The sequence below is a fragment of the Alnus glutinosa genome, chromosome 12 (assembly GCF_958979055.1).
Source record: "Alnus glutinosa chromosome 12, dhAlnGlut1.1, whole genome shotgun sequence".
In the NCBI taxonomy this organism is placed as follows: Eukaryota; Viridiplantae; Streptophyta; class Magnoliopsida; order Fagales; family Betulaceae; genus Alnus; species Alnus glutinosa.
This window is the reverse complement of record NC_084897.1, coordinates 1,981,902-1,996,313: the sequence shown is the minus strand read 5'-3', so window position 1 is coordinate 1,996,313 and position 14,412 is coordinate 1,981,902. Positions and strand designations below refer to the sequence as shown.

Genomic DNA, 14,412 nt, shown 5'->3' with positions numbered 1-14,412 from the left:
AACTTATTTGGAAACTTCAACTGAAAACTGTTTTAGATAAGAAAAATATATTTTTATTTTTATTTTTAATGTTTTCCCACCACTTTATGTTGATTAATTAGGCTGCTAGCATTTGGAAAAAATAATAACACCAGGACTTAATTAAACCAATTAAGACAATTTTTTTTTTTTAGATATAAATTAGCTATAAATTGGTTTATAGCCAATTCTTGTAAACCAGTCTAATAAAGTGACGTGTCCCATAACACGTGAGAATCACATATTATTTCAATAACATATGTTTTTCACATATTTTTTTAATAGCATTAACAAGAAAGCATATGCTTCTAACATGGTTTAAGAACACATGTCACTTTATCAGATTGGTTTGTATAAATCAACTACAAATCATTTTGTAGCTAATTTTTGTCCATTTTTTCATGTTAAATTTCATTTAGTTGTCCTATGATTGAAAGATCCATATGTATCGAGACTTTTTTAAGCTATAGTTTTGTGCTTTGTTGTTAGTTGAAGCCTCTCTCTCTCTCTCTCTCTCTCTCTCTCTCTCTCTCTCTCTCTTTTTCATCTTTTATGTGGAATAAAGCTGCTATGTTGAAGAAATATGTGTGACTATATTCTAAAAACGACGACTCTATCCAATCAAGTTGGGTTAACCCTAATGTATCGAGACTTTTCTAAGCTATAGCTTTGTGCTTTGTTGTTATTCAAAGCTTCTTCTTTTTCTATGTTTTTTTTTTTTTTTTTTTTTTTTTTTTTTTTAATGATGTTATGTAGCTTTTAGGTGGAATAAAACGGCTATATATGTTGAAACACGTGCAACTATATTCTAATAGTGACAACTCCATCTAGTCAAGTTGAGTTAACTTCAATTTTATTAGAAATAGGAGTTTCTAAGATGCGAAAACTCCAGTGAATTGCTCTTAATTGGTCTTAATTAGAGAAAGATTTTGAACAATAAAAGCGTTGTTCGAGATAAAGTGCTTTTGATAAAATTATGGTGGCATAGTGTTCGCTTTATGGCGCAAGAAAATGCTAGATTGTTCCAGAAGATAAGTAGAGATTTCAAATGCATTTTTTCGGAGACTTTGTTTTTCGTTTGATTTAAAGTCTAACTCCTTTAAGGGTGTCATTGATTCTTTCGTTAATCGCTCTCTAGCAAAATTTTAGGGTTTTTCTGATGCAATCTTCTAGTACGTTTTGCAAGCCTTTTTTAGCTTACTTGTAGGTGTTTGTATAGGCCCCCTTTAGCTTTTAGGCCGTCTTGGTTTTGAAAGGTTACCAATGGTAGAACGCAAAAAGTTAAACTCTTGAGTTTATCTCATATTAACAATTAGGCTGGCTCAATCTAGCATTCATACCCTAAATTTGAGCCTACCAAAATCACAAGACAATGATATATTGGACTTCATCTTCACTATTTTCTCCCACTATGATAAGCATGCATACCCCATTCTATTAGAAAGAAAGACAATGAAAGTGATCACAATTATGATTAAAATAGTGTAGATGTCATGACATTGTGCTCTATGTGAAACATGTGCATATGATTTGAGCCCAACAAATTTCCATTCACTAAAGCAAATTGCCCAAACAGCCAACAGATTCACCATTCACCCCCAACTAGTTTTTAGTGAAATTGTTATCACCTATCAGCATAAAAATTAGATATGTTTGTTGAACTCGTTTTCTGTTTTCAAAACAAAAACATTAACAAACAACTTAAAATATAAAACACTCTTCGAATCACACAAAATACTTTTCAAAGCACAAAAACAATTTTTATGTCATATTATAACATTTTTTCATAAGAGAAGACTAGTAATGTCGGAAGAAATTGAAAAATAAGGTTCCAATTCTTTAGATTTTTTTTTTGGTTAACTTCAAATAGAGGTCTTAAAATATTAATTATTACTTTGATTATATAGATAAGATTTAAGGGACATGCTAGACATTCATTTCCTAACCATCTCTTACTCATCTCCACACAATTCAAATCCACCATTGAATTTGTGGGACCTAATGTGGGTCCTACAAATCCAATGGTGGATTTGAAAATGAGATGGATTTATATTATTTTTCAAGATTTTATCACTTTTTAAAAGTGTTTTTTTTAAAAAAAAAAAAAAGAAAAGAAAAGAAATAAGAAATAAAATTTCTCAATTGACTGTATCTCTTTAAGTTATACATGGAAACAATATAGGACCAAGTTTTTATCTTAAATGGATTGGAGGAAAATTCTTCAATTCAGTCTATTAAATTAACATATATCATTAAAGCATGTGATTCTCACATCCATTTTAAAGCTACTCTAAGAACAAATGTCACGTGTTTTGTTAATTTTATTAAAAATGCATGTAAGAATTACATGTTCTAAAGACAGATCTAATCCGATTTAAAGAAAAAAAAATATAACCATTTCACTCAAATGAAGGAATAAAATTTTGGGAACTCTTTGGTCATTTTCAACTGTTTAGGCCCAAATTGAGCAAAAATAAAAACTGTTTAGGCCCAAAACATCTTAGAAAAATCAAATGGGCTGGGATTTTTTGGGCTTTCTCGCCGTAAGCATCACGTCCATCCCACTATCCCAGCCAGTTGAAGGAAACCACAGAGGAAAAAGCGCGATCCACATGGCAAACGATGATTGGTTTGAACAACCTTAAGCGTGCTCTGATTGGGCTGTTGACGCAAGAACACGTTGCAAAGCGTAGCTTCACTTTCACTGTCCAAGTCTTTGGAGCCCATTCCATTTCATTACCGTTTCGTCGAAAGAAGGAACAAAACTCCACAGAGAAAATCCTTGATTCTATTGCAAAGATCTGAAATCAAAGCCCTAAAGCTTTGCTTCGCTTTCAATGGCGCATCGAAGAACAAATCTCTTGTTCCTCCTCTGCGCTCTGTGCTACGCTCTATCCGCCATTGCAGGGTACCTCCCTGACTCTCTCTCTCTCTCTCTCTCTCTCTCTCTCTCTCTCTGTGTGTACATGAAATGCTTAGTATGAATGAATTGTGTTGTTGAAAATTCTTGAATTTCGTGGTTTCAGGAAGAGTTACTACGATATACTGCAGGTTCCACGTGGCGCGCCGGACGAGCAGATCAAGAGGGCGTATCGGAAGCTCGCGTTGAAGTACCATCCCGATAAGAACCCGGGAAATGAGGAGGCTAATAAACGATTCGCCGAGATTAACAACGGTGAGAAAAAACTATAAAGATTTGTCTTTGATTGCTTGATTAGTTGATGGTAATGATTAGTGGTTTTTGATTATGTTTAACATTGATTAATAGCGTACGAGGTGCTATCGGATAGCGAGAAGAGGAATATATACGATAGGTATGGGGAAGAGGGGCTGAAACAGCATGCGGCTAGTGGGGGAGGCAGAGGTGGTGGAGGAATGAACATCCAAGACATTTTTAGCCAGTGAGTTCTTTTATTATTATTATTATTTATTTTTATTTTTTAATTTTGCTTGTTGAATGTCTGAATTGTAGGATTGTGAGTTGAATCTGTTTGGAACTGAAACTTGGGACTACTTGATCTGGGTCTTTGAGTTTATGAGCTTTGTGGTCCCAAATAGTAGTTGCATTGTAGTATGCCTCTAAACGATGAAATTTTCCCAAAAAAGAAAATTTCCCAGAAGTGAAAAATGGTTTGGGAGTGCCATTATCACGCAATGAAAATATGTTATTGATGAGGTTGTGGACAAGGATCGGAATTTGTGTCCTATGGTGCTCATTTTTGCGGTTTACCACTCTCTCTGGACAGGAGATTGACAATGTGGTTTATTAAGAGTAAAACTGGTTTTTTGTATTTCAATGCTTATTGTTGGCTAGCATTTTGTAGAAATACACATGAAAGAATGGCACTCACAGTGTTATCTGCCTATGCATTACATGATCTGTTAGGTTCATCAAGGTGATTTTATGGTAAATGTTAAAATATGTTGGCTGTTGTTGTCGTTAACTTAAATAAGGAAGCTTTTATTTCACATGTAAGAAGGGTAATTGCAGTTTCACGATTATCTGTACTATGTAGTGAACAATCAGAATTGAGTGGCCTGTGTCAGCAATGCCTCTGTTTCTTTACTACTGACATGAAGTTTTCTACTAGGTTTTTTGGTGGTGGAGGCCAAGCGGAAGAGGAAGAGACAATTGCGAAAGGTGATGATGTGATTATTGAATTGGATGCAAGTTTGGAAGATTTATACATGGGAGGCTCTTTGAAGGTAATTTCATTTCTAGAAATATAATCTGAGAACATGTAAGTCCTTCTTCCTTTGTATATTTCCTGCGTACTAGGGTTGCGCCCCTCTGCCCTTTTTAATGAATTCTTACTTATAAAAAAAAAAACATGTAAGTCCTTCTTAAACAAAAGAAATCTTTTGTAACATTGGCTATATAGCCAGGTATGGCTGGAAGACTAACACTAAGCAGTGCGCATATCAGCCCATAGAAATTCTAAAAGGAAATCTATGATCCACTAACCACCAGTCTTATCTCAAACATTTTAAAGTGGAAATAACTAACTCCAGTGTCCCCCAATAATCAAGTAATTATTTCTATTGTCGTGCTGTAGATTAGTTTTTATCGTTTTAATCTTATTTCATATCTGCTCCCTGATGGCAAAAAGACTACCAATGAAATAAGTTTAATTTCCTTAATTTTGACCTTGGACAGTATTTCTTCTCAACCACCGTCACTTCTGAAAAATGTAACAAATAATGATATTTCAGTTTATTAGATAGTGCTTTCTTCTTTCATGTGACCTTTTATGTGGGATTTATCAGGTTTGGAGGGAGAAAAACATTTTAAAGCCAGCCCCAGGCAAGAGACGCTGTAACTGTAGAAACGAGGTCTATCACAAGCAAATTGGTCCTGGGATGTTCCAACAGATGACAGAACAGGTATGTAATGCCTCTAAAAATTCTGCAGAGAAAATCTTGTGAAGCATTTTTCCTTAACTCACGATTGAGGCAATACTACTGTGCTTTTTTTTTTTTGGGAGGGGGGCGTGGTATGCCTTTGTTTTGCTTCAAATTATTTTTCTGTACACGGCAGTGGCATGAGCATTTGCCCATTTTATTCTTCTCCATCTCTTCATTGACCACTATCTCTCGGATGCTATTTCTCATATTATGACATATTTCATATGCTCTTTCAGGTCTGCGAACAATGCCCAAATGTCAAATATGAAAGGGAGGGATATTTTGTCACTGTTGATATAGAGAAAGGGATGCAGGATGGGCAAGTAAGCTTTTTAGAATTTTCAATTCTTTTATTGTTTTAGAATAATGTGATTTTACAATGGAATTTTTTTACTTCCCTTGCATGTCATTAACCATGTTATTCTCTTGTTTGAATGTTATATGTGTATGTCTTGCCAAAAAATGAATGCCATATATTTGTCATACAAACAAGTTTCACTTTCTTAATGTTTGAATTGGGAGAATCAGTCAAAAGCAGTGTGCCTTAGCGCTTTAATCTTTCAAAGTTTTTCAGTTTTGTGTTTATGTAAAGGTTCTTTTTTCCGTATTCCAAAAGAGAAAAAAAGAACGAAGCAACACTTTTGATCACCATATCAGGAAATGGAAAGCAGAGAACCTTAACTGTATATGTGTACTCGTAATTCATAATATTTCTAAATCTAATATTTCTTGATTTTCAGAGTAACATTTTGTGTGCTTTCCCAGGAGGTTGTTTTCTATGAAGATGGTGAGCCTATAATAGATGGAGAACCTGGAGATTTAAAGGTTAGTTCCTTAACATTCGGTTTAGTAATTGGTCTTTTTGCATCTACTGTCTACTGACAACATATACCACCTTTTCGGCAGTTTCGTATCCGCACAGCACCCCATGATCGCTTCAGAAGGGAAGGCAATGACTTGCACACAACTGTCACTATAACACTGGTAACTGTCACTAAATTTCTGTCCATATCAATAGCTGTAGCTTCGTTTTGCAAATTAGGTCAACATCTTCCGGTTAGAGAGTTTAACCATAGATTTCTATTTCTGCCTTAGTACAAGGTTAGTAGTTATTAGTCTCTGATCAAACATCAGACCATGGTCATACTCATTTCACAGTTTCCTTTTCTCTTCAATTCTATCCTTCCTAAAACCGAAGTGCTTATTTTCATGTGGAGTTGATTTTCTGAACCCTCTCCAGGTCCAAGCTCTAGTTGGTTTTGAGAAGACAATCAAACATCTTGATGACCATTTGGTGGACATCAGCACAAAGGTAAGGAAGAACATATCCTTTAGCCTCCATTTATATCACTAAGATCATGGTTACTGAGTGGGTGGAAGAAATTGGGCTCTTTTGGCAAAGCTTTTTAGGGTAATTTTTTGCTTTTTAACAAAAAAACGAAAGCATTAACAAACAACTCAAAACAACTTTTACCTTTATATCACATAACAATCAAAAAGCAAAAAAACATCTTTTAAAAGCATTGTTAAACGAGCTCGCAATTAGCAGCAACTTGCCTGACGTGACTGTCTTGACTACTCAGGGAATTACTAAGCCCAAGGAAGTGAGGAAGTTCAAAGGGGAGGGTATGCCATTGCATTTTAGCACAAAGAAAGGGGATCTTTATGTCGCATTTGAGGTCCTATTCCCGACCTCTCTAACAGAGGACCAGAAGGAGAAGATCAAGGCAGTTTTTGCTTAGGAGATAGGCGAACCGTTTTTGTTTGGGTTCGAAGATGTACCCATTGTAACATGATGACGATAATATAGAAAATTCAACGGACCCTTAGGCTTCTCCCTCTCCTGTTAACCCTTTTTCCTTTTTGTTTTGGTTAGTATTTTCGAAGCCGTTTTGGCATACTATTTTGTCCCTATTTGCGGTATAGTTTCTCCCTCGTTGGATGAGAACTACAATAGGAACTGCAAGCATTAAATTTACTGAGAAATATTTCATTCTTATTACACTTGGTTGTCTTTTGCAATATAGAGACAAATGGTGGAGTTAGCATGAATCTTTGTAGCTAGAATAATCTTTTTATGTATTACATTAAGTATTTGCCCTTCTGTTGTTAAATTATTATATGCACCCAAATTAATATTGCACATTCTGAATCAGCTACCTAGAGAAAAAAAATATAAGTTGACCAAAAAATTCTTTGTACGTACCTAGAATGAATCATAATTATGTTATAGTCAGTAATATACCTTAAGGAAAATAATACCCAGTATACATGTCCAAATTAATACTCTTTCTTTTCTTTTCTTTTTTTTAAAAAAAAATTAAAAAAAAAAATCAGAGCAACAATAGGGAAATGATGGAAACGACCAACTTTGGAACCTCTCTATTAGCATGTTTTGTAACAACATATGTTGAACCGTTTCCTGAGGCCCATTACAAATGGGGCAGCACCTTTTCTAGGCTGACAAAAGGCAGAAACTTAAAGGTGTTTGATCTCAGAGGGAGTGAATTTCAAGCAATTCTCCATAATAAATGTTGAAGTCTATGTTGGAGCTTTAAGCTCCATAAATTTTTTCCAGGCCTTTGAAGAAAGGGGGCCACTCTAGATATGAGAGAGATTAGAAACAACTTTATGAGCAGATTTGACAAAGGAAACCAGAGGAAGAGGGAGCCCAAAACCAGCCTTTAGGATCAAGTTCTCTAGGGTTATGAATCTTGGAAATTTGGGAGGCTGAACTAGCATAAAAAAGATTATGAATGGGATTAATGTTTCTGGTGGAATGATCATTAAAGGTCATAAAGGTGGGTAAGGGAGTTGGATGGAAGATTAGGATTATGGCTAGGTTTGAAGGAATTGATAGTGGGGAGTGGGAACCCAAGGGATAGTCCAGATCTTGAAATTGGAGCCTGGGAAGTTGGATCTACAGGCTCCATTTTCAACATTTGTCTGATTCTAAAGAATTCATTTCCAGATACAGGAAGTTCTAGGAGAAGGGAAGATCTCTAACAAATCTGCATTGTTAAGATACTTAGCCTTCAAAGCATGAACCCAAAGAAGATTATCTTTAATGAGGACTCTCCAACCCAGTTTATCTTTTAATGATACCCAACCCATCAAAGGAATTTTTTTAGTGCAAATTCTATTCCAGGCTAAAAGGGTGAGGTTATGCTTCTTATAATTGCTAAAACCCAACCAAAATTACCTACTGGAAGAGTCTAACTCATGGCAAAGGGATTTGGGGAGAAGAAATAAGGACATTATGTGGGGATAAAATTGGCCACTCTTTGGATTTTCAGCTAATGATTCTATTAAGAACTTTCTGCTTGATATCTTCAGAGGGTAGATTTATGTTTTTGTGGATGAATAGGGAAAGGTCAAGATACCTGGATTTGGAGGGGATTTGCTTGAGGCTAAGGATTATTTTCTTAAAAAAAAAAAATTATTATTATTATTTTTGATGAATAAGAGAGCATTTTATTACTAACCAACATCAAAGTACAAAAAAAGGTCTAAAAAGACCAACAAAAGCAACAAAACTAGAGCACAAAGACTTTGTTAACAACAAGGCAATATGGAAAATACTGGTGTCAAACCAAAACAGAACCATCTATGTTCCACATTTGGCAAAGAGTTACATTTTTCATACTCTTTATAAACTTGCCTTTCCCTAAAATCCTATTTCAAACCTCTCAGAAAATCATTCTAAGAATCTGCTCCTCCGCTTTTGGACGGCGATGAGCTTTAATCTCATTCCTTGCACGCCATAGGTGATACATAGTAGAACTTAGGATCAACTTGCACAAAACGCCTAGCAGCCTTTTTGTTCTCCACTTGTTGCAAGCTTCATCAAGCACACTCTGCCAGTCTAGCTGAAAATTTTGATTATAGCACCAATTCATACAAGTTTTGTAGATATGGGAATTAAAACTGCAATTGAAGAATAGGTGATCACGACTCTCCATGCCATTCCTACAAAATAAGCACTGCGTGTCTCCTTGAAAACCCCAAGTCACAAGTTGTTTTTATGTGGTAAGCTTGTTAAGTACAATCAGCCATAAAATGAACACTTATTTAGGAATAGCTTGGGGAAACCAAACAATAGGCCACCAACTAACTTCTTGCTTCCTCTTCCTCATATAGTCCCAAGTATTAGCACTCACATAAACACCCTTTCAAGATAGAGTCCAAACAGGTTTATCCACATCACCTAAATGAACATTCGGGAGCCTACTTTGTATATCAACCAAATCATCAGATTTAGCCGGTTACCAACACCAGTCGCCATTCCAAAGAACAGAATTCACATTTGCCTCCAAATTACTCTGAGTCATAGATGATTCTAAAACCATATTTCTCATATAATGGCCCAAAAGAGTGCTAATTGTCCAACCACAAGTGAATGAGCTTGCCATTTCCCACCTCAAACTTGATGAATTCACGAGCAATACTACGCAAACTCAGAAGCTTCCTCTAGCTCCAGGAACAATTATGGGGAATACTTACATTCCATAAGCTCCGCCCCTTTAAGCAAGTAAGTCCGAACCTAAGCAATCCATTTAGAGCCAAAACAGGCAAACAGATTCCATATATGCCTTAGCATGGACGATTGGTTCCAAACTTCTAGACATTTCAGACCCAATCCTCCCTCTTTCTTAGGGAAGCAAACCTCCACCCTAGCAACCTTGGCCTTAGCCGAATTTCCATCTTTCTCATTTCATAAAAACCTGTTAAACTTTTGAGTCATGTCCTTAATAACCCTTTCAGGCAATATAAACATGCCAGACCAGTACACTTGAAGGCCATAAAGGACAGAATTGAGCAGCTGCAATCGACCTGCAAAGGATAAATTCCTTGAAGTCTAGGAATCAATCCAGCTTGAGATCCTTTCTAAAAGCATCATGCAATCAACTGCATAAAGCTTAGATGAAATTAGAGGGACCCCAAGGTATCTAACAGGAAGCAAACCCTCCTGCATGTGTAGCTCATCCAGCAAAAGAGACTTCATCCTGGGGGAAAGACCAGAACAGAAAAAAGAACTCTTTGACGGGTTTGCTTTCAATCCAGAAAATTTCTCAAACTCCAACAAGGCTGCCTTCACTTTGTTTATAGAAGGAAGACTAGCATCAGAGAATAAATGAAGGTCATCTGCAAAACACAGATGAGTTAGCTTCAACCTAGAACATCTAGGATGAAACTGAAAACCAGATCCAGGTCTAGGATGACTTTTATTATGGAAGTAATGGTGGAGTTTTCGCAATTATTGCTTTAAAAAACGGGGCTGACGTTGTGAAGTTGATAGCCTGGCCGGACCAAACAGTGTATTTGTTGAGGCTTTCTAAAAGGGAGGAGGCTTCAGATGGGTTAGCCCTAGAAAAGAGCATGAGGTCATCGACAAAAGCTAAATGGGACACATGAGGGCTTTGGCTACTAATCTTGATGCCATGGATGGAACCCTGACTCTTCTTTAAGGATCAATCTGGAATGAAGTTCAGAGCCTAAAATGAAGAAAAAAATCTCTTTGCCTAAGATCCCTAAAATGAAAGAATTTACCATGAGTGGAGTCATCTAAAATGATAGAGAAGGAAGCGATAGAGATACTTGGGGTGGAAACCAAGGAAAGAAAAAATATTCAAAATCAAAGACCATTTCATTTATTTATTTATTTATTTTTGCTTCATGTTGTGGAATAAATCTGTCATATACCATCAGGGCCTGAGACTTACTTATACCTAAGACGATTAACATTACAGGTAAGCCAAAGCTCTCAGGATTTTGCTTCCAAACCCTTCTTTTTAATAAATAACGGGCATCAATTTGATTGAAAAGATCAAAGAAATTGAACTTTTGCATGTTTCTGTATTACTACTTAAATCTTTCCCATCTAGGCATTGCCAAAAACCAAGAAAGAAAGGAAAAGACCAATTCTGTCACTAACAGAGTATACAGACAATAGTCCAGTGGTATCTGCTTAAGCCTAAATGCGTTAGAAGTATCTCTCTTAACAAAAATTTGTTATTTACACAACCACCAAATTATAACAGGTATGCATCAGTTCTAGAAAAAAAAGAAAAAAGAAATATAAAACATAATAACAGATATGCTTCAGTCCAGAAAGTAACCACAAATGTTAGTCGATTAAAACACCATCATATCATGTATGGAAGCTAGGTTTCTTCATCTGCCTCAAAAACCTTCCTCAGCTTCTCTTCATCTGACTCAAAAACCTTCCTAGCTTGTTTCAGCTCCTCATTCATAGATAGTAACTCTGTACAGCGGTTAAGCTTTGGCAAGTCCTGCAGGATGAAAGAGTAAAATTCGCAATTTATTTACTATCGAATAAAATAACGAACTTGGAGCAAGAACATTATGCAGAAACATATATGCCACATCTATAAAGCAAGCGAAGGCATCAAAGATCTTCATACTACAAAATAATAGGGAGATATTTGAGAATTTTTACCTGATGCCAATGTAATTTTCTATCTAAAGAAAAGGGGAATAAATGGTGTAGGGGATGAAAATAAAATAAAATAAAATAAAATAAGCTTTTCTCCTTATCTAGTATTGAAATTGAAAAAGGAAAGGAAAATTGTTCTCATGAAGGTTCTTCCTAACCACTTTCAATAGACAGGAAAATCACGACGTGTATGAATGCTGTTAGCTGAGGCACGCAATGTGAAATCGGTATGGTATATAATATTTGGATGAGATATATGAGACCAGCATAGCCAGCATGCACCTATAAGCGGCACACCATCTGGAAGACAGTACCTCTATGATGCATTTGTGTGCCTCTTTTTTTTCTTGCGAAATAGTATGCCTGGAAACCAAGTGTAGCCATAAAACATTTATAGGGAAGTGAAGTTTATTGGTGAAAATGGTAAATAAATTAGAAACCTTGCGTATCAGATACAGGAAATCTTCAACTGATAGCTTTCCCCTCTTTGATCCAATGTCTTGGGCTTTATGCACCTGCAGCAACATTGAATATATTGACATATTACTTAGAATTAGAAACAATGAGTACCCAAAGAAGTACCTACCAAATCTGTGACATACTCCACAGCAATGTCCTCCACAAGGGCCACACTTTCTGGAAGCGGCTGATAATGCAACAAAAAATATATATTAATTTGGTCGAAAAATGCATATCAATTGGATACTCTAAATCATCACACCTTTCATTCTATTTAACAAGAAAATTTCCATGTCAATAATATTGCATTCAACAAATAACATTTTAAAAAAAAAATTATCACAGTAAGTAAAAAAGGTTTATTATTGCAGGAAGTAAAAACAGGAAAAACATTGGCACCTAAAACAGGGAAAGGTAGGCACCCTTTTGTCCAATGAGGAGTAGATCACAATAGCAGAACGCCTTCAATGATCAAGTAATGCATGGATGATATAAATGCAATTGCATATAGAGCCTAATGTAGATGAGTTGATGGATTTCTTTCCAGTGGTTTTAGCTTGTTGTGGACCCAATAATCCATGAGACACTGCATAAAGCTATTGCTACAGGCCTGTTACAAATTGTGAAGAATTATGCACATCTTGTTTTCAATCTCATGATGAAAACTTCCAAAAATGCAAAAACCAATTTCACTCTGTTAGCTTATGTAACTTCTGCTATGATATTATCATGATTCTTGCCATCTGTCTTGGGGCTTTATTTCCTAAAATCAAGAGGCTAACTCTAAGCATATTATTACCTTAATGGAAAAGATAACCGTAGCAATCAAAGCTGACATCTAAGATGCTTCTGCAAGGTGATGATGAGAGATGTTGAAATTTTTTTGGGTATACCAAATTGTATTAAACTGATCATGCTTTAAGCCAAGGCAAATCAAGTTCTATTTCTTATCTGATAATTTAGATCGCCAAGACCGATTACAACAATCATCACTGCTAATAATAAATAAGGCACTTCTATTGTGATGTAGGCCATCTTCACATACAAACATTTGCATTCGTAATCCAATCCAAGACTGCATTCTAAAATCCAAAATCTCAAAACAGATTATTGTACCCATATCATAATCAAGAAGTCCATTACTAGTTAACAAAGTCACCAATTACAAAATGAGAAACTACATCTAAGAACTTTCAGTACTATGCATTAACAACAACCAGATTGACAGTTTTCATAAAGTCTAAAAACCCAAATCATTGAACAAATACATAGTGCTGCTACTTACATTAGGATCATCTCCAAAGCCATACATCATATGCTGCACTGTAAAACCCAAAAGAAGAAGAATAAGGACATAAAAAAAAAAATTAAAAAAAAAAAAATTGCAATGAAACCAACAAAGCAAAAGCGTCTCCAAATACTCACGCTCTTTCTGAAACACTCCTCGTTTTCGCTTAAACGTAGTTTCCGAGGGCTGAGACGACCCGGCCTTGGATTTCGAGGAGGGTCCGGCTGCATTATTGCTCATCTTCCACTAAAAATTCATCACAATAATCAGTGAAACTCTACCATTAAACCCAATCTAGCAAATCTAACAAGATAAAAGAAATGAAAATTGAACGAGACCCACCTAAGCTTAACAAAAGCTGCAAGTGCAAAACTGGTGGACAATACTTTTTCTTAACGTCGCAATTCCTGGAATCTGTAGAGACAATTTCAGATGATTCTTTTGGGAATTGGAACCGCCAAATTTGAAATTACTAAAAGAGAATGTCTTCAGTTCGGACTTGGCAGAAACCAGGCCCTTTATGCCCTCTAATAGAAAAAAGACACAAAATCCTCCATGAAACTCCAATAAGAATCTTAGTATGATCCTATGGAACTCTCCTCCACGAATCAGAAGATGTTAAGAAATCCCCCAGCAACACACACAACATACATGATCCACAAACTTTCCTTCAACTTCCAAATCAAACAAACTTACACTTTGAACACTGTGGCAGTGGCGGAAGAGATAGAAAGACAATAACTCTCTAAACCGGGCGGAGGAGCTGCGCCGTTCGTCGTTAGCGTTCAGCGGCGGTGTTTCTCAGATCTCTCGGTGGCTTTTGAATCTTGAATGGGGAAAATGGGGTTTTGTGAATGAGAATAATTTTTCAAATCCGGTGGCGAGTCCGATGCTGAAAAATCCGGTGGAGTGGTCTGGCCTGGGCGGTGGCAGCGTTTTCCGGCCTGGGCAGTGCCGACAGCGTCCGGCCTGGCTGTGGCGGTGCGGATTTGGTCAGGGACGGTGGTCTCTTTTTCTCAAGTTGTCTGAGAGGGAAATGGGGCAAAACAATTGTTATGATCCGGTGTTTCAGCGACACTTGAGTTTTTTTTTTTTGAGATGACGTGTCAATTTTTTATTGGTGGCAGAAAAGCCTTATTTTATGCCATGACCTGACGGAAGTTGCTCTTTGCGTAAAAAAACCCTAACCCTTAGTTTGGTTGCCGATAAAGAGGTGGAAAATAACAAAATGGCCACTAGGCCCATCCTATGTGAAGCGCACCGTTTTATATATATATATATATAT

At 36.3% G+C, this 14,412-nt stretch overlaps 2 protein-coding genes across 4 annotated transcripts; one reads left to right on the top strand and one right to left on the bottom strand.

Moving 5' to 3' along the window:
- The first annotated feature begins 2,725 nt into the window (after nucleotides 1–2,725).
- On the top strand, nucleotides 2,726–6,925 carry LOC133852779 (dnaJ protein ERDJ3B). Its single transcript, XM_062289530.1, has 10 exons — nucleotides 2,726–2,926; nucleotides 3,045–3,193; nucleotides 3,287–3,419; nucleotides 4,110–4,224; nucleotides 4,786–4,902; nucleotides 5,160–5,246; nucleotides 5,689–5,748; nucleotides 5,830–5,907; nucleotides 6,164–6,235; nucleotides 6,507–6,925. Exons 1-10 carry the CDS (start codon nucleotides 2,856–2,858, stop codon nucleotides 6,663–6,665), a joined length of 1,041 nt encoding a protein of 346 aa, XP_062145514.1. The 5' UTR covers nucleotides 2,726–2,855; the 3' UTR covers nucleotides 6,666–6,925.
- Nucleotides 6,926–10,884: 3,959 nt separating this feature from the next.
- Nucleotides 10,885–14,198, bottom strand: LOC133851555 (transcription initiation factor TFIID subunit 13). 3 transcript variants are annotated; one of them, XM_062288004.1, is made up of 7 exons: nucleotides 13,824–14,190; nucleotides 13,470–13,541; nucleotides 13,265–13,373; nucleotides 13,125–13,162; nucleotides 11,967–12,026; nucleotides 11,821–11,895; nucleotides 10,885–11,216 (listed from the first exon to the last, which is right to left on the bottom strand). In XM_062288004.1, the coding sequence occupies exons 3-7, from the start codon at nucleotides 13,365–13,367 to the stop codon at nucleotides 11,088–11,090; spliced, it is 405 nt and encodes a 134-aa protein (XP_062143988.1). In that variant the 5' UTR covers nucleotides 13,368–13,373; nucleotides 13,470–13,541; nucleotides 13,824–14,190; the 3' UTR covers nucleotides 10,885–11,087. The 3 variants fall into 3 exon arrangements, with proteins under 3 accessions (XP_062143988.1, XP_062143987.1, XP_062143989.1); XM_062288005.1 differs by adding an exon at nucleotides 11,695–11,743 and having other exon boundaries at nucleotides 11,078–11,216; nucleotides 13,470–14,198; XM_062288003.1 differs by having other exon boundaries at nucleotides 13,470–14,190.
- Between the last annotated feature and the right edge of the window lie 214 nt (nucleotides 14,199–14,412).

What these genes read in the sequence shown, in the direction of transcription:
- LOC133852779 (XM_062289530.1), top strand. Translation starts at nt 2,856, where the DNA reads ATGGCGCATCGAAGAACAAATCTCTTGTTCCTCCTCTGCGCTCTGTGC. An exon ending in ATCCAAGACATTTTTAGCCA is followed by an intron (nt 3,420 to 4,109) that starts GTGAGTTCTTTT and finishes GTTTTCTACTAG; the next exon opens with GTTTTTTGGTGGTGGAGGCC. An exon ending in TGGTGGACATCAGCACAAAG is followed by an intron (nt 6,236 to 6,506) that starts GTAAGGAAGAAC and finishes TTGACTACTCAG; the next exon opens with GGAATTACTAAGCCCAAGGA.
- LOC133851555 (XM_062288003.1), bottom strand. Translation starts at nt 13,367, where the DNA reads ATGAGCAATAATGCAGCCGGACCCTCCTCGAAATCCAAGGCCGGGTCG. An exon ending in AGGAGTGTTTCAGAAAGAGC is followed by an intron (nt 13,163 to 13,264) that starts GTGAGTATTTGG and finishes TGGGTTTTACAG; the next exon opens with TGCAGCATATGATGTATGGC. An exon ending in GCTTTGGAGATGATCCTAAT is followed by an intron (nt 12,027 to 13,124) that starts GTAAGTAGCAGC and finishes TTGCATTATCAG; the next exon opens with CCGCTTCCAGAAAGTGTGGC.